This window comes from Mchenga conophoros, linkage group LG10 (genome assembly GCF_057382185.1).
Source record: "Mchenga conophoros isolate Kocher_MC1m ecotype Shallow Benthic linkage group LG10, M_conophoros_male_GT1.1, whole genome shotgun sequence".
In the NCBI taxonomy this organism is placed as follows: Eukaryota; Metazoa; Chordata; class Actinopteri; order Cichliformes; family Cichlidae; genus Mchenga; species Mchenga conophoros.
Genome location: NC_140535.1, coordinates 29286837 through 29314465, shown reverse-complemented (window position 1 = coordinate 29314465; position 27629 = coordinate 29286837). Strand labels below are relative to the sequence as shown.

General features: G+C 39.0%; 1 protein-coding gene across 5 annotated transcripts in view; it reads right to left on the bottom strand.

Annotated features, from left to right (window-relative positions):
• The window catches only part of cadm1a (cell adhesion molecule 1a), a 466960-nt gene that overhangs the window by 78879 nt on the left and 360452 nt on the right, over positions 1-27629 (bottom strand). For all 5 annotated transcript variants that reach the window (XM_085289740.1, XM_085289742.1, XM_085289744.1 and 2 more), the window contains 4 exons: positions 22679-22831; positions 21035-21172; positions 9963-10121; positions 1889-1985 (listed from right to left, as the gene is read on the bottom strand). In XM_085289740.1, the coding sequence (XP_085145866.1) occupies positions 1889-1985; positions 9963-10121; positions 21035-21172; positions 22679-22831 (547 nt within the window). The remainder of the gene's footprint in view (positions 1-1888; positions 1986-9962; positions 10122-21034; positions 21173-22678; positions 22832-27629) is intronic.

Genomic DNA, 27629 nt, shown 5'->3' with positions numbered 1-27629 from the left:
TTACAATAAGCCAATGATTCATCACTGGCATTATAAGTTATGCCAGTTTAGCTAATGAGAGAACTAAATTTATAGTATCCTCGCCATTTTACCTCAACTAAACCCACTGCTGCTTCTGAGTTCTCAAATCCAGTAGAATATTTTCTGTCTGCTTTTCTCCATTCACTTTTATTTTGCAGTCTTATACTAACTACAAAGGGGGAAAGTCTTTGGACTTATGTCCTTTTATAACTTCAAAGGTGCAGTGTAACCATGAATGGTCTGGAAGCCTCAGATGAAATTAATGCATGATACTGTGAATAGCAATATGCACTCCATATTTGCATGTTTTCTCATAGTTCAACGAAGGCTCCAATAAATCACAAACTAATAGTGCTTTTGTGTTTTTCCTTTTTCTATGCTTGGGTTGAATGTACTGTCTGGCTGCATTAGATTAACATTAGTTTTTGTGTGCCAATGTGCCACATTTACAAATTGTAACATAGACAGCAGGAGGTGTTTTTGGTGGATGGTGGGCGTACAAAGCGACTCTTACACAAAGGACCGGGTTTCACATCCAGACTTCCATCTGTGGTTAGGTTTAGGCAACAAAAGCACTTTGAATTGGGTTTTGATTGAATGTACATAAACACACTGTGTGTCAAGTCACTGTTGCTTTTTTTTACTGTATACCTAAGTGTTGTGAGTACCTAAATGAACGTATTAAAAAAACGTAAATAGTGCTTTAGTCAGTACAAACTCGACAGACAGAATATTCTTGCAGAACAAAAAATACAGCAGTGAGCAAATTTCTAATACCAAAAACCAAAAACATGCTGTATGTACAGTGATGTGCAAAAGTCTTGAGCCACCCCACATTTTCTAGGAAAATGGGAAATTGGGATCTTTGTCATGCTGTGCCACCCTTCCACCATTTCTGATGACTCTCCATTGTTGGATCAGCCGGGGTCAGATGCAACTCTGAGGTCCTGTGTCAAGTCTGAGCTGGATTTTTCCTTTTTCTTCAGGACATGACTTTTGGATACTGTTCATCTGCTGTAGATATTTTTTTTTAGGCGTGCTTATTCTTCTTTTGTCCTCAATTATCATATATGCAAAGTTTTCAGTTAACAGCTCTATGGGAATCACGATGGTCAAACTCTGTAGTCTTTGTTCAGTGTTGAGCAGCTTTGAAAAAAAAAAGATTCCTCTGAAAATGGTCAGGTACAAAGACTGGATTGAAAATGAGTGAACAGCAGCCAACATCCAAAGAAAAATTTGGAAGACTGTCAGAAAGCTTGGAGAACGATTGCTCAAGACTACTTTAAATATAATAAGAAAGTCTGCCTCTGAGGAAATAAAACGTGATGAAATCAGGGGTGGCTAAAGACTTTTGCATAGTACTGTATTCCTAATACTACCAGCAAAAGCCCCGTACAGCCTTCTGTTGGAACCCATTTATTGACTATATAAAAACATTTTTTGTTTGTTTTGTTCTGTTTCTCTTTATGTGAGCCTCGGGTAGGGAGGGAGGGGGGGGTCTTTTTGTTAGTTTTGTTTTTTGTTAGTTTTGGGGGGGGTTTTTGTGTATAATTGCAACGTTTTCATTATGTATTGTGACCATGATTTGTGGAAAAAAAAAAGTGATTGAATAATCATAGATTTTGAAATTATGTCTTTTCCATGTACAGATGCTTTTTAATGCCAGTGCAAGCTAACTGCTGCTATGTTCATTACTTCTCAACAGCAAAACTAAAACAGTAAAAGACAGCCACACACCACAATGCACTGATGGTATGTCAGTGAATACACTGATGTGCAACTGTTAGCAGGCAGGCATACCTGTTTCACCATGGCTGTCATTAATTGGTTAAATGTGTATGTTTGCGTGTGTTTGCTTGTGTCTTACTCGGGTTTGCCTCTGAATTTACACGACAGTTCCAGGTTCTCTCCTTCTCTGGTCAGACCCTGAGGAAATTCTACCACGATCTTAACTTCTGGTTTGTCTGAAAAAATGAGAAAAACACAAAGTATTAAATATCCAGATAACATTAGTGACAAACTACAAGTTATTATCATGAATTCTGGTCTGCTGTAAAAATATCTATAGTATAACTTTAGTATCAACATAATGATAAGCACATGCATCAAAGCTGAAATTTGTGGTCAGGAGTAGAACGTAAAACTGCTAAATCCAATTCAACCTGGGAGTGACATGCAGAACAATGAAGTTGCACGAGGCATTGGTTGGTGTCAATCAGCTTTGCCGACTTCTTGCATTTATATGAACTGAGGGAGGATTTCGAGCACTAATAAGGTGTCCAAGGAGCAGGGAGATCACATCTAAGATCTTGACTATTCAAGGCTTAAAATGAGTAATCTGAAAATCAGAACCCACGAACAACACTGTGAATCCTTTTTGCGGATCTTCAAATGAAAGAAGCAACCAAATATTGATTAAATTTATTAGTTGGTGCATAACTTTAGTCATCAACTTAAGTACATCTAAGAAATTGGCCTCTTTTTTAATGTGGGCTCTTTTACCTTATATTACATAAAGCACCTTCTGGTGACAATTGGAGATACTAAGCCAGCACTTGAAATCTGAGATTTTAAAGGGGACATACAGTTATATACAAACCAAAAGACTTCTGGAACAATCTCCTTTGACAGATGAGACTTAAGTTGAGATGGCTGGTCATATTGCATAGCTCTACCTTTAGGGAAAACCAATCGCAGCATATCGGCACAAACACCTCATACTAACTGTCAGTGGATGGGTGATAAATCGGACTTGTTTTGCTGCCACAGGCCTGGACACCTTGCAGTCAGTGAGTCAAACATGAACTTCTCTGTTCTTAAATTTGATTCCTCTAGAGTCAAATCTGAGGCCATCTGTCTGACAGCTAAAGCTTGATTAAAACTGGGTCATGAAACAGGATAATGATCCTAAGCACAGCAGCAACAGAATGCAGCAAAGATCAAGTAAAAGTCAACATAACTTAAATGGTGCGGTGGGACCTTAAAAGAGTTGTGCCTCAACGGATGCCACAAACCTAATTGAAATGAAGCAATGTTGAAAGGAAAAGTGGTCCAAAATGACTCCACAATGACGTGAGACTGATAAAGTCACACAGCAAACAATTATATAAAGTTATCGCTGTTAAAGGTGGTTCTACAGGCTGATAAATCCTGGGATATACTTTGTTTTTAAAGGTCCTGCAAACACTTTCTTTTCCACATGACATTTGATTTTTCCAGGGTTATATTGTACATGGTAAAAAAATCAGGGATTCCCTGTACAGACTCTTGGGGAACCCCACAAAACACAGGAAGCATAAAAGGGAATCTTTCCATTGAATGCGTTCTCCTTATACAGATGTTGTTAAAAACCGTAGAGAGAGACAGAAAGTTGTTAATAATGGTTAAAATGTTCAGGGCAAGCATTTGAAATAGCTTCTACTTTTAAAAAGACAGAAAGAGAATGGTGCCTGAAGAGCAAACCCTTAAAAGGTGCGAGGATTAACAGGAAATACAGCAACAAGAACAACATCCATGACCTGCCTCAGCAGTGTTCAAGCATCAGAGGAGGCCAGGTCATGTTTAAGTTGCTAAAAGGCACTGTTATTGTTATTAGGACTGAGCTGCTATGTTGCTTAGTCCGGGGGGGATTTGACTTGACATTAAGTAAACAGTAAATTACTTTCAAGGTGTTTTCCTTTAAATTTCCTGCTATTACAGCCTGTGCATACAGATTACAGAGCATCAAACCAGCTATACGTGAGCATATTTTTGTTTAGTGTACATTTTAGTTTCTAGGCTATAAAGTTATTTTTATTCCTGCTCTATTTCTTTTTGCCACTGTTCCCTGCCCCAGCCAACTGATAAATGTTGTCTTATCTTATCTTTTGTGGATATGTAAATTAAAGAAGACAGCAAAACATAAAGCACTAGGAGATGATAGGTGGGCACTGGGCAGGATCACAAGTAGCTTGGTATGTTCAAAGATGCTTCTGGTTAAAGTTGCAAAAGCACTTTAGTAGCTGTTACAGCTGGAGAAAAAAAGCATGTAAGAATGCTGTTTTGACAAATCAGTGGGGTGCTTTGACAGTCACCGCTGTGCTATTCTCTGCACCCGTGGAGTTTTGGTTGTTCCTATCGCACTGGCTGTTGCTGGTGCTATCAAAGCCTTTTTTTCACCTTGGCGTAAGAGACGACTGAATGTAATGTTTTATTCAATCTATCAAACGGATAAGGGATTGAATTCGTTCTTGCCATGCACTGAATGGGAAATGGGAAACGGAAGCTCTCGTCTGACTTACAACCTTTCGCTAAGGTTTAAAAATGCCAGGTATGTTTTGGTTGATGGTTCCAGTCAATGAGGTGTCCTGCTGACAGAAAACCGAAGAACATTTGCTTTTTATCTTGCCGTCTGCTCAGCAACAGCACATCTCAAAAGGGAAACATCATCCCCATCTTTTTTGTAAATGCAATCGATGTCACAAATACCATTTACTTGAATGTAATAAAAAGAGCATAAGAGTATTTTTACCCCATGAAAAAAAAAGTTTTGTTCTAGTTTTGTTAAAAATTTAACATTAAATGGCAGAGAGAAATGCCATTCAGTGGAACCATTTTATTTCAAAGTAGAGTAATTATAGTTTACCAGTTATGATGCAAATTATTCTTGTTCTCTTCCTCTTTTTATGGCCTAAATCCACTTTTTGGTGCGTGTGTTTTTTAATCAGCCTGTAGTTGGAATGATCGAGGCTGAGTTATGATTTCAAAGCTGGCGGTAAAGTTCCACGCTGCTGTCCGACCTTCTCGGCAATAAACAACACGTGTCTGGCCATCCATCTGTCTAAATCACACCCTGTCAGTGGCTGGCTTTCAGTTTCTGTGATGGACAGCAGATGGGCAAAAAGCCAAGTCTTCTGCTCAGTAGGCATGCTTGGATTTAGACAGCAACCCTTTGGTTTTATTTCCACTCCAGGCACTACATGGCATCCTGCAACTTTTTCTTTGCTCACGACGTCATCTGACCTTGTCATCTCGGAGCCATAAACATGAAGGACGCCAGGCATCTGTAGGTTGTTTTGATAGCCTCAAGTAGTTATGGCAAAGCTTTCTTGTCTCTGTTTGATGGGAAAACACTGTGCTGCCAGATTCGGATGCTGCCACTTCAGTGGAAATGAAATAGTGTCTACCATATGCAAGAGAGCCGTTATCATTATGCTAACTGAATTATTTGCTTTATTGTGTGCCTCACCTCATAAGCACTCAAGACGGCACTATCCATCTCTCGGCAGCCAGCTGACCTTATGGGAAAAACAACCCAGCATCCGAGCAAACAGCTTGCTTTCTTATACACATAATCATTAGTGTCTTATTTAATTATGCTGTCCCCTGACAATGGGGTTTTTTCCTTCGCCTTTTCTTACTACACAATGCTCTCCATTCCACTCACAAATTGCCTACACAGTGGGTGAATGAAATGTAAATCAACCAGTGTACTGCATCTAATCAGTAAGCTAACTTGCATGTCACTGTAGAAACTGCAGAAGTAGGCTTTATTTTAGTTTTGTCATTCATAATTTTCTCACCAGACATATGCACTTTTTAGATATGTTAATGGGAAGGGCTCTGTGGTGACAATTAGAAGGAAAAAGCAGACAGTTCATTGGGGTTGTAAAGATACATAGATTGTACATATAGTTCTCGACATTTAAGGGACACAAAAACCAAAGTTTTCCAAACAGTTTTCTGTTAGCTATTGGGTCAGTCACACTAGAGTAAAATAGTCCAAAAGCAATCTCCTTGCTGATTAGGAATACACGGTGGTTGTGGTGACTGTGTTTAATTTTTTCGTAAGCGTGTCAATGAACGGTTGCACATTCCACCTCAGGCTGAGCACTTCTGATTGCAAGACAACTGCACACAACACCTCTTGGGAGGCATCCCGTCTCTAAACAATTGCAGTCAGTCTTGGATTGGCTGGAGTCACTCTCTGATAGACAGGCTGGTTAACGTTTGTGACTAATTTTCATCTAGTGTAATAAACACAGGCAGATTGCCAACATGCTGCAATCAATTTGAGTCAGGGTGCACCAATGAGCACGACTGTGCTTCGTTTTTGTAGTCGGCGGTTGAACTTAACTACTTGTTAAATTCTGGCTATACATGCTATATAAAAGCAAGGGTGCCTGTAAATTTGTAGGTAAATTTCCATCCTGCAGCAATGTTACCATTTTGGATGAGATTAAAAGTAGAATGTAAGTAGTTTGCACAGATTTTTGTTCATTTATCACCAATAATCAATGATAATATAATGATACAAGTGCCAGCTGCACCCGAGTCAATCCCAAACTGACAGCAGACTGACTCTGTTGCTTTGAATCCAATAACTAACTGGGAACGATCAGTTTATTAAAGTCTCATTGAAATGATTAATAATGATTAATAATCTTGGTTGACCCGTTGTCTCATCCATAAAACCTGTAACAGACAAAACATAAAATGGACTCGCTTGCAGAAGTTGCATTACTACATGCAGATATTGGACTACCAGCAGGGGGAGATGATATCTTTAAAGCCAATCCAGGGTGCTTAACTGCCAGAAATGATGAATCTGGGCAGCTAATATGTATCTACGTGAAAATGTGTTAATAATGTCTGTTTAAACGCTTTCCCGTGGTAATTTTCATGTTGGCTTGAAATAAAAATTCTCCCTCTGCTTTTACTGCAACTTACTGTAAATTCTGCATGCGTGTCTTTTTACTGATTTTAAGAGGCAAATAGTGAAATCGACATGGTGGAACGGCGTGTCGATTGCACGTTTTGTTGTCGGCTGCTTCTTCACTGTTTTCTCTAGTGTGACTGTAACATTAGTGACCACTAGGGGCAGTATGATCAATGAAAACCACGACTACTAAGAGCCTTTTAATGCTATAGAAACAGAAAGCTTTCAAAGTAAAAGTTGTGAAAGGTGTTGGTTGAAAAACAATAATACTTCCACTAATTTTATACAATGCTGGTCCTTTTGCTAAAACAAATAAATTTAAAAAACAACAAAACAGAATCGTGACTCCAAACTGTGCATTTTGCACTTTATCACATCCCCGAGTGCTCAATTAGTAAACATCTACTTAATTCATACCAGTTGACTGTTAGTCTTTAGACAGTCCACAGAGAAACAAAATTCCTCTGGACATAGGAAGGATACACTAATAGCAGTTGCTATGTAATATTAAACTGTGTAACAGAGTTCAAAGAGAAGGTAGAGAGGAGGACTGTTTATGTCTGTTTGTTACCCACTACAGTATGCAAAGAGCATGGCAGCCTCAGCCCCTGCACGGAGCAGAGTGAGGCACTGAGCCGGGTGGTCAGTGTGAGCTCCCTGTTATCAGAAGCCAGCGAAATGCCATTCTGCCTCTGTAGATGAGCTGATCTCCTCCTCTCATGCTCATAGAGAAAGGTCAGATAGTGACAGAAGAGATTTTATTTTTTTAAATAAAATGCTAGGACATGCCAGAGGCCAAAGACATAAGGTTACAGAAACAATAAATACAGAACTTTAACCATTCTCTATTAACAAAAAGATCTAAACATTCAGTCTAGGATTTTAATTACTTGTTACATGCTGTTTTATAGCAGTGTTGTGTTATTGCTATTATTAGTTATTGAGAAGAGTCGTCTGTGCATATATATATATATATAAATAATACTGCAATTAAAAGTGGCTATTGCTGCAAAAGTGTCCTCCTGGCCTCCATTATGGGCCACGTGTTGTTTTTTTAAGGAACATTTAGTTGAATAAACAAGGTCAGATGATTAGATAGATAAACATTGTGTTAACCATTCCTACATGAAAACAGGGGCATTATTTGAGAGTTTAATGAATTCTGAGAATGTTTGTACCTCACATACAAATAGAAGCAGCAAATTTAGAGTCTCATTCACTTGAGGAAAATAAGTAACATTCTATGTTTTTGAGAGATGTTGTAGAAATCTATAAGCCACTGGTTAGTTTAGTTAATCTAAGCATAGAGGTGCAGAGTGTCATGGTATGAGCACAAGGCATCAAGTCCTTCTCTGTTCAGCAATAAATACTAAGATCACTTAATGAGTGCATATTGTCAATAAATATGAAAACAAATGGATTGGATCTTAGCTTGTCCATGAATTTTCAAGGTCCTGCATGGAGAAGCATGGCTGTACATTGACATTCATCTATTCCCACCAGGAGCCTGAGGGCATGTGATCAGGGCTGTGCATCATACAACACTGGGAAATAAACATGACAGAGCTTCTGCAACAGCACCCCACCACCGAGACTAAAACTAACTCAGAAATAAATGTTCTAATTGTTATAATAAACATTAACTTCATATTAGCAAAATGTAAAGTTATGTGTCCACAGGGAGCTTTCAGCTGCTTCCTAACAGCTCTTAAGGTTCAGCATTGACTTTTTATTTAAAAATACCCTCAGCATTAAAGTATTAAAAAACATTTTCAATTGAAAATAGTTACATTTTTGGAGTACCATGGAGTTTTTTCCAGTGCCATTTCTCTCACAACATCAAAACGAACCCCAGACTTAAAATATTAACGCCGTCAAAGGTGGACAAGAAAGTGATCCTAGCTGTCACAGATTACCCTGTAATTTAAAATCTAATAGTGAGCTAACACGGTTTTAGCTAACCTTTCTAAATGAAAGCACAGACGTTCACCACAAGGAAGTACTAAAAGATGCCTTTTGGAACAACAATAAGGATTTAAGAGAGAGTGGCCTGGTGTCATACTTGTCAAATCAAAGATAAACTGCAAATTGCAGATTGGTTGTTAGTATTTAATTACAGGTGTAAACTGATACAAAAGCTTTACGTGCAGCACAAAGCACATATCAAGAACAGAACTGGATCCTGACAGATCATTTTATAAATGAATGTAGACTTCCTGACAGGCATTTAATTTCTGATGCTAAATTTAAGAGCGTTGCCTGGCTAAGGGTGAATTATGGCGATTTATTTATATTTAGATCTATATTTTATTTTCTATTCTTTTGCACTGTTGCCGTGCATTTGTAGCAAATATTTGTAGTAAATAGTTGCCGTGCATTTTGTTTGCACTTCCTAATGAAATGATTGACATTAGGTTAGGGGAAAAAACACAACTCTAAAATATTTATTTCTGATGCACATGTGAAATATTTTTCCACAAAACACTACCACCTGCACACTGTGCACTCTGCTGTTTGCACCAAAATACTCCACAGGCAACCGAAGCATGTCTGAAGTCAGGAAAACACCAGTTGAAAAGATCTGCTTGTGCTGGCCATTGTGCCACCAAGATAATAGCTTTTTAAGTATGCATCTGTTTTGCATTCAACTAGATCTGCAGATTTTTTTCCATGCTTCTCACAAAGAGGTGAGAAGAGCAAAGTGAAATTCAAATTTAACACCGACATGTTTTTCCGGAGGAAACTAAACACGTCGTCTTTCAGCATGAACCCTGTACACCTTCTCCTTTGTTACATCTGTAAACCACCTCTACATTCATTTTTTCCTACTCACACAAGATGAATCTTTTTTTTTTTCGATGGCAAAGCCTTTCACCAAACTTTCAGAGGGTGGTGGGGGGATAGGTTGTGGAAAGTTTATGTCATTTAATTAGTGAAGATAGAACTGTCTACTGTGTTACAGTCCAATTTCCCCTTTTATTCATTATAACATGCATAATTTTCTTTCAATGTCACTGCCACACCTCATGCATTAAACTTTTAGTTGCGGGTAAGAAAAAAGCAAATCTATTCCATTTAATTAGTAGGAATGGAACACTCTTCTCTAATCCGGTCCATTTTTCTGAATTAAGATGATGAGTTAGGCAGATGATACTCAGAAAAAAGGAAGAAAGGGAAAGTATAGCGCTGTTTAAATATCCATCAAATGCTGATTTCTAATTTATTACCAAGCTGAAGCACTTACACTGCACCTCCAGGTATTTCTGTGCCTGGAAGTCCTTGACTGCAGGGTGGTCGACGATGCAGATCACAGGTACGCCGTCATCCTCTTTGCTAACGGTGAACGTCAGTCGGCTGGTTACTGTGTACATCTTGTCGTAGGTCAGTTCAACTTTGGGCTTGCCTATGGTAAGAAAGAACAAAGACAAAACAAATAAAGGAGGTCAAATCAATTCACTCAGAGGGTTCTGGCAGGAACCATCTATCCAGTGGCACTGGGGTGTGGAACAGAAACTGCTGGGGCAGTAGTTGTACTGTGGGAGAAGCACCTCTAGGAAGCTCGCCTGGAAATCCAACCACAGCAGCCATACCAGGACTTTAGTTGGTTTGAGCAAACAGCGCCAAACACCGACTCGCTCTTTTGGTGTAAAAAGTTGGAGTTTGGTTTAAAGTAAAAACTGCACAGCTTGCTGTCCTAATCATTTATGGACTCCTTGTATTCTGTAGGCTGGTTGATTTCCTGCTTGAGGGATCAATTGATTTTCAATGTATGCTTTGCCCACAAAGATCATATAAGGAAAACAGAGCTCCCAAGGCTTAGGCTACCATTGCAGAGAAAATGTCAATAATTTCTATATGCTTTTATTTGGGTAAATATTATCAAAACTTATTTTGGATTTCTTCCTTACTTCTGTCAGAGGTTTATTTTATGCATCCTTGATTCCTCTGGGAGTACGCTATAAAAAAGAAAGAAAGAGTATTTTGCTGAAAAGTTTTACTTTACAAAATATCAATGATGGCAGCTTTGCACTCAAGGCTACCAGAGAAAAAAAACAACCAAGGTTTGAAATATTAAGGACTGACAAAGACAGCCATTGTTCGCCTGCAAGGGGAATGTCTTTCTTCCCCTGACCTTGCAAAATATTTACAGTGGGAGTGAGAAGCGTGTCCTTGAAAATGGTCCGATAAGGCGAATCAGCTAAAAATTGCCTGCTGTCAGGGGCTACTGTGCGACTGTGAATCACTCATTAGGCTTTATCAAGCCAGATTTATTGTGTGGCCACCTTTTGTACGGCACTGCCAGATCTTAAGCTCGCAAAGCGTCCCTCGTCTTATTACTGGCTGCTCTTTAATAGCACACAGACAAAATGTTCTCAAATGCAACGACGAGGACAGCTTCATTGGGCAAAATGAGGGACATAGATGCAGAGAATGCTGTACAGTAGAGTGACAAAGAAAGATTGATCCTTTTTATCCCTTTGTCCTACTTCCTCGCAGTCATTTGCACAAGCGTGTTTGTGTCCCATCAATAAAACAAACATCAGAGAAAGAGCCTGCAAAAAAGAAACGCCAGAAAAGGAGAAACTCTGTGCAAGTATGAACGGCTGCATCCATCAATTCACATTTTAGCTATAAAATATGTACTCGGTGCACATTCCACTCACTCTTCTGTAGCTCAGCCACTGGGGTGTTCCTGTCACTGTGGTGACAACTGTCTTTTTGGAAGCTGGGAAAGCAAACCTGTGTGATGTGGATGGTGTAAAGGAACAGGTTGTCATGAATAAATACCACTAGAGGCTTTAGATGTATGCAAGCACCTGAAATGGGAACCTGAAGGGGTCTGCTCAAATCAAAATGTCTTTTGAGATGCATGAAAGACTAGTGAAAAGATGTCTTCATTCAAGTCCTGGGTGTCTGAACCTTGTGCTTTACATTTGACAATTTATATCACAATAAAAATAATAACCCACAAAAGCTGTTCACAAAGGCAGGTACAAAGGTGTGGAAGTAGAAGATATATTTAGAATAAATGGTTTCTGAGATGATTAATGATCCGCCATCTTATTTCCTCCCCATCCTCCTTTTTACACCATCTGTCATTTCCAACACTCCGGAAAAGTCATTTCCTGACATTCTGCTCCTGGATTGGCACATCCAAGCCACTCTACCTTTTCCTGTGTGTATCATTCACTGTGTGCTATAGGAATGATATGCAGCTAACTTCCTCATCTTTGCCTGTAGCTCTGTCTGTATTTTAAGGCAGACTTCAAGACCAAGTTGTAGGCCTGGTAACCACAAACCATCGCAATGACATTGGCATATGTGAAAACCAAGTATGTGCTTGAAAGTTAGCATCATAGTATCGGCTTGCAGGGTTAGCTAGTCCAACAGTGCTAACAACTATAGCTCCTCAGTCTACTTAGGCCTACACTTGCTAATTAAGAGTATACAACTGAGCTCACTCTGATAAGTATTACCACATGAAATATGCTAAGAGAACCCAAAAGGTGTAGCTTTTAGCTAGGCAGAGAGCAGTATTCAGACAATGCGAGAAAGATATGTGGCCACTGAATCCCAGCAAGCCAGCTAAAAGCAGCATACTTTTTATTTTCCATGGTCAAATGCAATAATTCCAGCAGGTCCACATCTTCTCATGTTCAGTTTCTGTCCATCAAACTACACAAGCAACTGTCTAATGTAATTGTCTACTAGCATGCTATAAATTCCAGCCACTTAGCAGAGTTTATCCAAGAGGTGCGCATGACCAATAACTTTCTGAATAATTAGCTCTTTCTTCTTCTTTTGGCTACTCCCTTAGGTGTTACCATAGCAAATCATCTGCCTCCATTTCTCCTTATCGCTAGCTTCCTCTCCTGTCACACCATCCCCTCCTTCACTCAATCCATGAATCTTATCTGTGGTCTTCCACTGTTCCTCCTGCCTGGCAGTGCCATCCATTGTCCAGTATATCCACTATCTCTCTTTACATGTCCAAACCATCCCAGTATTGCCTCTCCAACTTTATCTCCAAACTACTCAACCTGCGTTTTCCCTCTGACTACCCATTTCTAATCTTGTCCCTCTTTGTCACTACAGATTAAAATTTTAACATCTTCAGCTCTGCCTCTTGTCTTTTTTTAGTTACACTGTCTCTAAGCTAGACATCATAGCAGGTCTCACTACCATCTTGTAAACCTTACCTTTCAATCTTGCTGCTATCTTCCCTCCCCGCACTCTCTTCTTCACCTCTCTTGTGCATTGTCTGTTGCTTTGGATAGTTGACCCCCAGGTATTTAAACTCAGCCACCTTCACTAACTCTTCACTATTACACCAGAGTCCATCTCATTCACATTTCCTCTTATCTCTTTAGCATATCTCCGCCTTTCTCAGCTCTCTTCCACCTGCTCTGACTACGATGTTGTGGGCACATGTCATAGACCATGAAGACTCCTGCTTGTCCCTGTTAAGGACTACTCCTTCTACTACTCCTCCTCCTGCTACTATTAATAATAAATATAAATGCACTTTTTAAAGTACTTCACAACTGGGACGAAGACTTATACAACATTCATACACAGAAATGTCATATATTTGGCCTCACATATGTATTTTTTGTGTGTTCTGTAGCCGAAGGTTCTATAACCTCAAAAGCCTGTTCTGGATTTAAAATGAGACCATGCAATCGTCAAAAGTGACCCCAATCAGACCAACTGCTTGAATAAAGACTTCCCAGATCACTAAATAAGCAGGAGCATGGGCATTGTCAGTGTGTGCTACTTTCAGCTGCTCCCTTATTCACAGGGGGTAGTTCTGCATGTTTGATTTGACAGATTTTTAGCCGGATGTCCTTCCTGATACAATCCCAAAGGAATTGATGTCTTCTTCCAGGACTGAGCCAGGGGTCTTTCACTTGTAAGGAAAATGTGTACCAAGGAGCCTCTATTTAGGTCTTTGTTAGTAATTAATAAAGTTTTTAAATTAATTCTGAATTTCGCTGGGAGCCACGGGAAGGGAAGAAAAGGGTTGAGGAGTGAACACTGGCTATTATTTAGTATATGGGCTGCTTTTTGAACCAAGTGAAGACAGGAGTGTAAGAGAAGACAAGGGAAGATTAAAGTGTGAACTAAAATGCTTTTATGATTGTGTAAACTGCTTGTTTTTATATTGCTTTTATTATTCTACTGTGTACAGTGTCCTTGGGTATTCTGAAAGGCGCTTTCAAATAAATTATTATTATTAAAATGTCCAAGTTGCTGCCTGATAGTGTAGATTAGATTTTTTGCAATGTTCCTTGCATGAAGCAAACAAGACTGGATGAGCTTAGAAATGTAGGGTTTGAAGTTTAACTGCTGCAAAATCTAGCAGAGCCTGGTTATATCAGAGCAGATGCAGCATGCTCCCTCTGTTTTGAAGTCGTGCCCCTAAAGACCAGCACTGTCAAGGTCATGCTTTGTTAGCTTAGCGGCACAAATCTGTATATTTTACGTTTGTCCATGCTGCCTTGATGAATAAAAATTTATATGGAAGTAATTTGCCTCTGGTGATCTATTTTTAAATGCTGAGGTGACTGGGCCAGCAAGAGCAGTTTCACAACTCAGTGCCCTTTGCTATGGCTGTTATATAGAAGAAACCACAATGCCGCTAGATACCACTGAAAGTCGTGCTCACTATCGATCTAAATGTCATTTAAAGACAGCAGTTAATAAATATAAAGGATTTTTTATTAATCTTCTCTCTCAGCTATAAAAGCCCTTAACACGTAAAGAGTTCTCTGTATAGGAATATCACCTGTGTTAAACACTGAAAACATACAGAGACATAAATGTTGGAGCTGTGGCAGCAGAGATGAATGCCAGTGAAAGGCAGTGGAAGGTCAAATAAAAAGCTGAAGAGGTATTTTAACTTTTTGCGGATTCAACCGTAAAACTCAAGTAGTCCTCTTTCCCTGCACGGACATACTTCATTTCTTGAACGTTTACTGTCTGACAGTATCCTTGTGGAAAAGAAATGAAGCAATGCAATGTTATATAAAATATATGTCTCTCCAATTCCATCACTTACTTTTCCCAAAATATCCTTTTATCCATTTGTCCAGTCTTCCTACTGGGGCAGAGCAGGGTAATTGAAATCACCCTGTGGTAGTCTCTTAACACTTGAGGCTAATGGCTGCTCTGGTCCCTGTCAGTCAATGAAGTGCCCTGCTGACTGTTTTTCTATCTGCTTTCTTCTCCTTAGTTTTAAATGAACAGGGAGGAATGACCTGCACGGCTAGGATTCCCTTTTTCTTACGATTTCCATTGTTGTGCAAGCTTAAAAAACTGGAGATATTAGTGTCAGGGCATATGTTAATAAAACACTAAACAAGCAGGATAAGAGCAGGAATAAAGAAAAGGATAATGATGAGATAATAGGTCTGTGCATATTTGGAAAGATGGTAGGATTTAAATTGGCAAGCATGACAATTGCAACCTTTAAATGATATTTAAGAGAGTGTGATTATCCTTTAAGGTAATTATGTTAAATTCCGGAGACATTTAATTAGAAATAAGTCTTCTAGGCAAGAACAGCCAAAGGCAGTTTAAGTAATTCTACTCTAGTGCCATATCTCCAGCACCCTGGGCCATTCTTTTTCTTCTCATCTTTCATTTTCTTGCACTGCTTTGTCTTAAATAGTTCCAGCATCAGCAGAACAACCCCATGTTTCATTTACAGAATGATTCTTTGTGGCGTCAACAAAACAAACAAACAAAAAGAAAGATCTTGATTTAATTTTGGGCATTTAAAGATTTCTTTGAACTTCCAGGGTGGAATAATTGCAGAGCATACAACAAGTTTGAAAAGTATAGATGAAGGTTCAAATATATACATACACTCAATTGAATCTTTTAAGAAGTGATGCTGAAGGTTCTACAGTGTCTTTTAACTAGACAAGGCCAAGACTGAGTAACTTCTCATTTATGACCATGATTGACTACAACAGGTAGTTTCTGTTTGTCAGCATAAAAATAATTTGTCTGACAGCACTGATGGGATGACCAACACTCAGAACAATGAGAACTAAAAAGGAGAATTGTAGAGGAAGAGACCAAGAAATCTCTCTTGGAGTCATTTCTAAGCAAGTGCAGTTTCCGGGAACATCAGTTCATTTCACGTAGCTACAAGTTATTCGGATGTGTAACCATTTTGCTAAGGTGTGGAAGGAGACCAAAACTGTCACACTTTAGAGGAAATTGTTCAAGAACAACCCAAAAACCCACCAAGACTTAAGCCTACGATAAACATAAACTACCATAAACTTGTGGAACACCGGCATCACTGTCCACAGTGAAGCAGGTTTCACATTGTCATGGACTGAAAAGCTGCCAACCGAGAAAGAAACCCGGGTTCCAGAATCAGCAACTTCAGACCTTACTGAAATTGGCAGCTGCTAACATAGACGAACTAAATGCCTTCTGGAGAAATATTTTATGGTCATCGGGACAAAGATTGAGCTATTTGGCCACAATGATAAGGAGAACACATGAACCTTTCTAACCTAAGAACATTGTACCAGCTGTTAAGCACGGTGGTGGTGGTGGTGGTATCATCATGCTCTGGGACTGTTTTTCTGTCAGTGGTATTAGCACAATGCACAAAGTGGACAGAATAATTAAGGAGGACTATCTCCAAATTCTTCAGATTAAACGGTAGACAGTTGAAACTTGGACACAACTGGGCGTTCCAACAAGACAATGACCTCAGACATGCATCAAAACTTTTTGAATGGATAAAGCAGGCAGACATTAAACTGTTGGAATAGCCTTCCCAAAGCCCCGACATCAACCCAAAAGAAAATTTTTGGACTACATTTATATGACAGATTGGTATTGATTCTGTCAAGAAGAGTGGTAAATCACTTGGCCAGAAGCATCTGGTTGAGGTGCAACTTGCTAAGGGGAATTTTACCAGATATTAATGGGGATGTATCTATATATTTGAGTCTATATATTCCCCTCTCGCCCCTGCGTGCAGTCTGCCCTTCAAGCTCAGGTCCTCTACCAGAGGCCTGGGAGCTTGAGGGTCCTGCGTAGTATATTAGCTGTTCCCAGGACTGCGCTCTTCTGGACAGAGATCTCCGATGTTGTTCCCGGGATCTGCTGGAGCCACTCGCCTAGTTTGGGAGTTACCACATCTAGCGCTCCGATTACCACTGGGACCACTGTTATCTTCACCCTCCACATTTTCTCAAGCTCTTCTCTGAGTCCTTGATATTTCTCGAGCTTCTCGTGTTCCTTCTTCCTGATGTTGCTGTCATTTGGAACAGCTACATCTATCACTACGGCCGTCTTCTTCTGTTTGTCTACCACCACTATGTCCGGTTGGTTAGCCACCACCAGTTTGTCCGTCTGTATCTGGAAGTCCCACAGGATCTTAGCTCGGTCTCCCATTTTGACCTCAGGACTTCCAGGGCATATTCGGCACAGATGTTTCTGTATACTACGCTGGCCACTTGGTTATGGCATCAGGGGCATCTTCACACGGCCTGCACCTGAGGCTGGCTATCTATCTATCTATCTATCTATCTATCTATCTATCTATCTATCTATCTATCTATCTATCTATCTATCTATCTATCTATCTATCTATCTATCTATACTTGTAATCTTGTATGCATTACAAAAAGTCCAAAATAAAGTCAACTTGTATACCCAATTCTTGCTTTTAAAGTCATTAAAGATTTATGTTGCACAATCATCCCATCCTGTAAAAAAAAAGGGTTAAAAAAAGTCCAAAATTACCACGGCACCAATGCTCATAACGAGTGTATATAAACTTTGACCACACCTGTACGTACAATAATAAAGGATGGTTTATCTGGGAGAACTTGCAACCGTTGAGGCTGCTTCAGCTAGTAGCACCTTTTCACCTATGGCAAAAATTGATAAAAGCAAACAGCATGCTCCAAACGTAGTGTTGTGACAAGTGAGCTATTAAGTACACCTGTATTTTGTGCTACTGCGAAAAATTGTATCTAGCAGTTGTAGAGCTTCACAGAGTGCTGACCCTATTCTGTAAATGTCAATCCATTCCCAACAAGTGTGAGAAAACAACATGTCTGCGGGGTTGAAGGGCATTTAGCATTACACAAATAATTTTTCTGTCATTCCACAAAACAAACAAATGGGCATTGTTTGAGAGCTCAGTTAAAGAGGCTGGGAATACTCGGTGGAAGCAAACAATGACACAGCACAGTGTGTTAAATAAAAAGAAAATCCTGAATGGGAATGGATTTTGTATGCAGAGCCTGGCAAGCTCCTATTTAAATGAGTTACTGGAAACCCTGAATCAGTATTTCACTGTGACTAACAGCCACAGTGGTCACTAGTTTCACTTTCTCCATTTACAAAAGTAAGTATGCTGGAAAAAACCATTAGTCTTTGTACTTTAATGCACTTTAATGCACTTAAGTAACAGTGCTTTCTGGATAAATGCATTTCTTAAATATCATTAAGTAATATGTGTAAGTTTAGGAAAACTGTAATCTATTCATGGTGGTGCTAACTGTATTTCTCAACAATAATATCACATGAAATACATTTTAATGTATGTGCATCTGTTCAGAAAAAACAGTTTAAATTACAATTTAGGTTCATTTTTATGGCAACTTTTGTGATATCAATGACTAAAAGACCATCGGCTCTGGCTATTCAATGCCTAAAGAATTTGCCGTTCTTGCCATACTGAACATAATGAGTCTTTTTGTGATGTTAGAAGCCAGCTGCAAGCCAATCCCTGATCTTGTTACAATGGAACATTCTTCGATTTGAGCTGGCCACTGAAGGTTTTATGCGCCTCGGTGCGGAGGTGAACCTGCTCCGGGCTTTTAGAACAGCTTCTGATTCGGACCTTTGTTTCAAAGTCTTTACAAAGCTTACTGTCTGGGCTCTGAGGTGGAGCTGCTTGGCAGGAGGCCTGTTCAACCCCTGAGCTCTGCACCGAGTTCTAAAGCGCAGCTACCTTTGATGAAGGCATGCAGGTTGTCAGGATGCCAACAGGCCTCAGCCATTACTGCAAATGCAAATTGCTCTAATGGAATCTATTCAAAGTCGCAGCAGAGCTCCATTTAAAAAGTAACACCATTAATATGCGCTCAAAGGAAAAAGTGTGCCTATAAATGGAATTATATAAAAATAAAATAATTTTTAGAATCTATTTGTCAAGTCATTTCTTAAATGCCAAACAGGGCAGTCCTCCTGGCTTCAGTAGCAGTATTAATATATTCACCCATCACTCACTGATCTTGCTTCTGCTTTTAAAGCTTGTTTTTTGCCATGAAGAACTCAAGTCAAAGAAAAATGTGATCAGAGTACTGCAAGTCAAGAACATGTTTGCTGTGGTCTGATTTTAGCTTTGACCTTGTGCAAACGTTTCAGCCAAACCTTAGCTTAATATGATTCCAAATAAAATGTGTGAATTCTTTAAAACATAAAGAGGGCAAAAATACTGATATGTAACAATGTATCCAAATTATTCGTTTGTGTATTCACAGAATCTTGCAGTATGCTGCTCACTAAATACAAAACGATGGGGTTTCCAAATATGTGGCCACTTATTTTCTCTAAAGGATAATGACAAAAAGGCCGGCTCTGTAGAGGACAAAAAGGAAATTTTAAGCTATTTAACTTCATTTGGATTTTAACAGGTGAATAGAATTGTGGGTTTAGTTTGAATTCTAAAAATTGGTTGGTACATAGGCAGGATTATGAATATGATCTTTGAAATTTTGATGTTTGAAAGAAAATGTGTTTTTATTTATTCATTTATTTTTACACACATGAGTTAATGGATAGTTGTACATATATTTATTTGTGTTACAGTTTTTCTCAGTCGCTTTGGTGCTTTTCTCAGATCAAAATGAAAATTCTCAAAAGCATTAGTGCAATCTCCACAACCTTTAGTCATTTGTGCACATCATAGTAGCAATTTCTCCTTCCTCTGAACAAATTGCAAATGCTCTTGGACATGTATCAGTTGCTTTCATACAATTCTCTGCCCTCGACAACATTATCATTTGCTTATGTCATGTCAGTCAAAATGAACTATACTTTTGGATGCTAAATAGTCGTTCCCAATAAAACCAATAGTCTTTATTTCATTGCTTGAGTCATTACATACAAAATTGTTGAACTAGTTTTCAAATGCCGTCAAGCAAATGTTATACCTTTTTGTCATTATTTTTTCCTGTCCCCGAAATTGAACAATTTCTCTCATGCCATAGTCCCTGAGAATGACAGGGGTGGAGGTCAACTCAACAAGTATGTTGTTGTTTGGGATAATGTCCCTTTTCACTACTCACATCTGGTCAGACAGTGGTTTGCAGCACATGACAGAATGCCTGTTGAATATCTCCCTCCCTACTCCCCATTCCTTAATCCGATAGAGGAGTTTTTGTCTGCCTGGAGGTGGAAGGTTTATTCACATGCACAAATGGCCCTGCTGGCAGCCATGGATGCAGCATGTGACGACATCACAGCAGAGTCATGCAGAGGGTGGATTCGCCACTCCAGGAGATACTTTCCTCGCTGCATTGCAAGGGATGATATCCGTTGTGATGTAGATGAGAATATGTGACCAGACAGACATGGACGTCTGAATGTGCCAGAATGATTTACGTATGTTCAGTTACAATATGTACTGTTATATTGTTCACATTGTGCACCGCTCTACCAAAAGGGTGTTTCTCATGTTTATTCTAAATATGTGACTGTAGAGTATTTTTCTTTTGCACAATGTTGTAGAATTACAAACATCCTACACAGTAAAAATGTGAAACATACGTATTCAGTGTCTTGTACTCATTTACTTCCATAACTACAGGAATGTTTAACTTTACTGTAGATTTTACTGTACATGGCTGTGCAAAAAGTGTATAGTGCTGTCTTGAGCATTTTCAGGACGTGTCACCGAGTTCTGACCTTTTTTTGCACTGGAAGACACTGAGAGAATACTGTACACTGTCATAATGAAAACATTACAAAGCCATTTGATTATCTTGTTCATCAAGATGGTGTCAAGACTTCTCATTTTGATGACACTGACAGTTTCCTTGACATGAATACTGGATTATCAATTTTGAGCAAGTGACCTGCTTTTGCAGGTTATCCACTAGGTTTAGCAGTTTGCACTAATTGTTTTGAGAAATACACAAACTACTGTGGAAATGTTAATAGTGATGTGAGAAAAGCCCCAAAGCGACTGAGAAAAACTGTAAGAGAGGAAAGGTCTTGACTGTTGGATGGGATTTTCTCAAAGTCAGTGTACAGTGCCTAGAGTACCTGGAAGCTCTTTATCTCCTTTCATCCATCTGATGATGGCAGCAGGCTTACTGCTCATGGCAGTGCAGGTCATCTCTGTCTCGTTGCCCTCGCTCAGGACCTCATCCCGGGCCTCAATGATGGGGTTACCTGGAGGAACTATGACAGGACACACAAACAGAACTGTGTAAACACTGAGGCAATGCAGTACACCCTAAAAACCACAAGCTAAGAAGAAAACAGGACTGATATTAGAAGGCTTTTCTTTTAAAATTAGAATTAGAAAAGTGCAAAAATCTAATTCAGGAATTATCATTTGCAATACTGTGAACATGTTGGATGTCGTTTAAATAACTCATATTTTGCAGTTATTTATTCAATATATACTCACCAGCCACTTTATTAGATACAACTGTTCAACTAATAGCCAGCCAATCACACGACAGCATTTAGGCATGTAGACATGATTGGAATAACCTGCTGAGGTCCAAAGCAAACATCAGCATGGCATGGTTGCTGGTGTTTTAAAATCTACCAGATTTACTGGAATTTCTCTGCACAACGACCTCCAAGGGAACCAGAGAATGGTTCGTAAAAGATCAAATATCCAGCGAGTGGCAGTTCTCTGGGCCATTTTGTTGTCATAGGTCAGAGGACAACGGCCAGATTGCTTCAAGCTGACAGGAAAGCAAACGTAACTCAAACAACCACTTACTCGTAGCAACCACCTGTAGCAGATGGGCTACAGCAGCAGACACACTGGATGGCACACTAGGGGTCCTTTAGGGCCAGCTGACCATCATTTAAACACCACAGCCTACCTAAGTACTGTTGCTGTTCCATGTCCACGCCTTTATGACCATAGTGTGCCCATTTTCTGATGGCTGCTGATGGCTGCTTCTACCAGAATAACACGCCGTGTCACTAAATTCAAATCAACTCATGTTTCCTCCACAGTCAGTAGATCTCAGTCCAACAGAGCACGGCTGAGGTGAGGTGGAGCAGGAGATTTACATCATGGAAACGACAGCAACTGTGCGATGCTATCATGACAATATGGAACAAAGTTGCTGAGGAGTGTTTCCACCACTGAATAATTAAGACGGCTCTGAAGGCAAAATGGGTCCAACACAGTACTAGCAAGGTGTATCTAATGAAGTGGCCACTAAGTGTTTTTACAGTTACAGATGACAAATATTTTAAAAATCTGACAATCACAAACTTGAAACACTGAAAACATAAAACAATAAACACAAAGTTTAAAAAATGCATGTTGATGTCATATTATTATGTTCATATTTATCAGCTATTATCACAACAGCATTTATAGAGCAATATTGTTCAGTTATAGTTAAAAGTCCCAAGATTTGTTTCCAAAATATCCTAGTAAAGGTATGCCTACTTATAAAGTTGGGCTAGTCTCTAAATTTAAGGAAAACTGTGAAAATATTATTGAAAAAGTTATATTTTGTTTATTATTTGAACACCTTTCTCACTAAGCTCACCATAAAAAGCCTAAAACAATCTCACATCTCACACATCTATACAAATACATTAATGTGTTAAGACCTTGTGTAGACTAATTGCTGTTTAACTCACTTAATTCTAACAATAACACTGAGCGTTTGTCTGCACATGTATGTATATGTTTGTGCGCTTTGTTACTTAGCACTGTGATTTCAGCGTAGGCCTCCTGCGGGGGGTCTGTGTACAGCTGGCAAACATATCGACCCTCGTCTGACAGCGAGACATTAGACAGTGACACCCGCAGCTCGTTGTCTGAGAAGTTCACGAGCTGAAAGCGAGAGTCTTTCAGTGCTGAAAGAGAAAAAACACACACACACACACACACACACACACACACCACTTTATATTATTATTATTATAGTATATTCAAAAATGTAGACGTCTGCTTTATATGACTTTATGAAGTTAGTATTGTTCATGCAATTTAAAAGGGAAGTTGCATTCATGCTGCTGTTTGTCATTATTCAGGATTTAGTATTATAAAGGTATGTGATCCCATACTCCTTTAAGTGTGATTTGACCAGTAGTCTTCAAATGAGGCTTATAGCTAATAATGAGACATATTATTAGCTCGTGATTATTGTTACATGTTAAAAAAAGGATTTGCAGCATCCAATAGAGCAGGGTGTGAGACAAACATCCTGTTATTTCATTAAAGAAACAACAACATTAGATCATAATGTAAAATGTGCATTTTATTTCTTTTTGGCCTCAAAAGAATCTGTGTATAAAGCACAAAATACATCAAACTGTCCACTGCCTTAGGTCAACTCCACTAGAGCTGTAACTTCTTCCTGTGAAGAGCCACGACAGCAGACCATCTGCCTCCACCTCACTTTATCTCTAGCATCCTCTTGTGTTACATCGACCTTCTGCATCTCCTTCTTCACTACATCCACTCTGTGCTCTTCTTGTTTTCCTCCTTCCTGGCAGCTCCACCTCCAACATCCTTTCTCCAGTGTATCCACTATCCTTCCTCTGCACATGTTCAAATCATCTCCGTTTCCCCTCTCTAACTTTATTCCCAAACTGCTCAACCTGAGCTGTGCTTCTGATGGACTCCTTTCTAATCTCCAATGACAATCTTTAGACTTTCAGCTCTCCATCTTCACCTCCTGTGCCATCACCAAACCATACATCACAGTAAGACTCACTAACATCTTGTAAACCTTCCCTTTCACTCTTGCTACTTTTCATCTGCACCCACTCCACTCTGCCTGCACTCTTTCTCACCTCTCTTGAGCATCGTCCATCGCTTTAGATGGTTGACCCCAGGTATTTAAACTCATCCAGCTTCACTGATATACTAAATTCTAATGCTCTCCATTCGGGTCACTCCCAACAAAAATCTGGGCCTATAAAATTCTGCCACCTCCAGCTTTGTTAGCACCACCATCTCCAACTTATACCTCCAGTTTTTAAATACAGACTCAAACATGACAATTTAAGTGTGCTCCTTATGACAAATAGCAAGTGAGAAAGACTACTTACTATTTTAACTTTCTATAGCTTTTTGTCCATCATAAGCATGAGAAAAAAATCATTATTAAAGAAGCCATTCATTTTTAATTTTACTTTACAAAAACAATACTGTAATAAAAACGACAGGACTTTGGCGTTTTCTGTTTCTTTTTCCTTTGTTAAGGCAGTAGGCGTAAATCTGGTAAAAAAAATATTTTAGAAATTTGAATTTATTTATATGGACAAATACGAGCCAGCCATTGTTGTTTTCACAACCTCAAACTGTACTCAAAGAGCTTTCACATGGGTAAAAAAAACCCTCAATATAATTAGTCAACAATCAATCACGGAGCTAAGTGTGCAACTCTGTAAAGCACTTTGTTACTCGCTTCTATTCAATCCAAAATGCAGTTTTGTTCACACATACTGTGGCTGTTAACAGCGTTGTTTGCATTAACACAAGCCTCATCCTTGGCCGTCCTTCAGTGAGCCTACACAGCAATTGAGAGCAGTTCCATAAATCCTGTCTCTTCTTCATCTGTAGTCACTTTCATCTTGCCTAACCTTGTTTGCCCACCTACCTAAGCACACTCTATCAGCTCTAATGTAGAATGACAACATGTGGTTAAGATGAAAGCCTACCCATACCCATCCCCTCTTCGATGTGCTGATAAACTCTGCTCTGACTGACAGCAACTCCAGGTTCTCTGCACTCTCTTAGATCTGTGTACTCATCCTCTGGCACTCTTTTTTTCTAACAGCTTAAAGTATTAAACACGGAGACTTCTGACACAAAACACCTCAAAACAGACATGAATAGACAGAAGAACCTCTGGGGTCCATTATAATTTTACACGGCTTCCGCGGCCATACGTTATCAGGATTTAAAGCTGAGAGGCATTGTAGACATGCAAAAAGCAAGAGGCTAAAACTGATTTTGTGCATCATTATTTGCATCAGATAGATTTAAAATAATATCACCAGGCTGACTAGAAAAAAAATCTGCATCCAAATATGCATCTGTGCTCTTCTTTGGCCGAAAAAGAAAGCCTAAAAACGCTGGCCATGATGTTGGATGATCTGAACAAGAGATCACTAAGATGCTGCTGTTATCCCGGTACTTCTCTTAGTCTTTGATTATTCTGCCAGAAAATCCTGCTCACAACACTACAACAAATTGCTAAGAAGCAGTGCAAACAATCCAGAAAAGATTTAATGATGCTGTGTTAAAGTGTGGCATACAAGAAAGTTATTTTCCATAAAAGCTCTTATTTCATCTGAATACATATTCCTCACCTTTTCCAAAGAGAAAGAAAAAAAAAAAACAGGCAACTTATATGCTTGGTTCCATTAGCGCAGCTATTAGTTTCTTTTGTCTAACTACAATGAAACCCTTATTCTAGGAGATGAATAATGTGCCCCTAATTAGTGTTGCTCATTCAAACGCCTTGTTAGCCCTCATTAAAATGAGAGGTCAGCATCTAATCCTAATGATTTAATTGAATTAAATGTTCCCAGATTCAAACACACCCATGCTACAATACAGAGATGCAAAGAAGAAAAAAAACACCTGGAAAGGCTCTAATAAGCAAAACTGTTACTGACGAGACATGTTCTTCCTTTTTAAAGAAGCGACTTTTGTATTAACAGCCAATGTTTTGTGTTTCAAAGAGAAGGATAGTCAGTGTAATCCAACATGCAAATATTTATGGCACTGTAATGTATCTCACTGAGGAAACACAACAATTTATTTGTTAAAGGAGCTTAGAATAATCCAAAAAACCTGTAAAAAGGTTTCTGGAGGTCACTAAAAAACAAAATAGAATTTGAAGAAGTGTTAAATCTTAAGAGGATATAAAACACAACATCATCAGTATAAACCTGGATTTTGCTGTATGGAGGAGCAGTAGTTCAATGTCCAAATGACAACAGAGTGGCTCTCATTTTTCTTAGAAACTAAAATTAGGTAAAAAAGAAAAAATCTGCTAATTCGTTGTTTTTACATTTATCAGGCCCCAATCAGCCCAAATATCAAAGAGAAATTAAAAATGCATGCCGTGGAAGAGTTCGGGTCTTAGGACGTTAATGTTAAACTCGTTGGGGGGCTGCTCAGATGGATCAGTCTTACCCACACGTGATGTTATTTTCTGTGATTACACGTGTATGACATGGGAGAAAAAAATGCAAACAAATCAATTTTGTCAATCTTTATACTGGCTGCAAACTGTAGCTCAAATCGTAGAAAGAGGGTCAGAAAGCACAACACCAATCCATCTGACCAAATAAGAGGTGCTAGTAATTAGCCATGAAACAAAAACACGTCATCAGAAAATGTTATATATCCTGCAACGACACAATAAAACCCAGCCATAAACATATATGCCTGGGTTCAGAAATGCACCATCAAGCAACCCAAGCTTAGCTAAAACCCTAAACATCTTATGCTGTGGATACTTTGAAACATCCATAAATTAATGAAAAATCTGGTGCGTCAACAATTTAAAAAACCCGTGCCAATCAGATTTAATCCATTCCATAAAAGCATTTCTCAAAGATCTCTTAATCCTCTTATGTGTCACTTCTAACTAAGGCGTTGCCGTGTAAGCATGAACTAAATAAATACTTTCTAAAAAATAATGAAAAGAAAAATGGAGGCACTTTGGCAAGGACAGCTCCCCATGCTCAAGGTTTGGGACAACAATACTGCAGGCTCAAAGAGATGCAAGGGCATATGACGGAGAACAGCCTGGTTAACACAGCAGGACTGAACACAGTGGTACATTTCAGGAAAAAAAACATAAGACAAGGCAAGCCAAGAAACGCTGCAGACGGTCCTTTTATTGTAACATCACAGCAAACTGGAATACATATTTCACTTTTCTTTGTGTACCAGGCAGAAAAGAGAGTGACCTTTTATCTTCATGCTCTTTTTGTCCCGTTCTCCTTCTCTTGTTCTATCATATCTGATAGCATAGCAGGGACATCACAGATGCCCGACAAAGGTAATTGATAGTCAGGTCTTTGGATAAGAGATGTCTGTCCAGATCCTGAAAGGCTGTAAATTATCTGATGTATCTGTTTTTGCAGTTTATGGTGATTGAGCTAATTTAAAAGCAGTGATAAGATTGTACAGTAGAGCTGTCCTGAAGTTTAGCCAAGGAGACTTTAAGAGGAAGCTGACTTTCCACCTCCCACTGAGTGCAGTGCCACTGGGCATGCTAATTAGAGCTAACTAACAGCATGGTGGCTTTAATGAATCCCATTCATTAGTATGTTGTCACCACTTTAAGTTTATTTTATAGCAATATGAAAAACTAGGCTATTGTCTTCTGACTTGGCCTGTGGGGACGGCAGCCAATATGTTGGGGCTTCTGGTATAAACTGACATCCTGTTCAATTAGCCGGCAAGATTTAGAAATCTAAACGAGTGAAATATTTGTACCAATTTCAGTCAATCATCACTGATGACCCTAAACTTAGGCTATAAGAACACAAATAAAGTACATCATCATTCTAATGGACACATATCAAAAAATGATTTTTTTAGCAGGATGTGAACTCAGAAAACACAGCTTTGTTGCTGGAAAAAAGCAAAACGGTACAAAACTAAACTGGGAAATTCTAATGA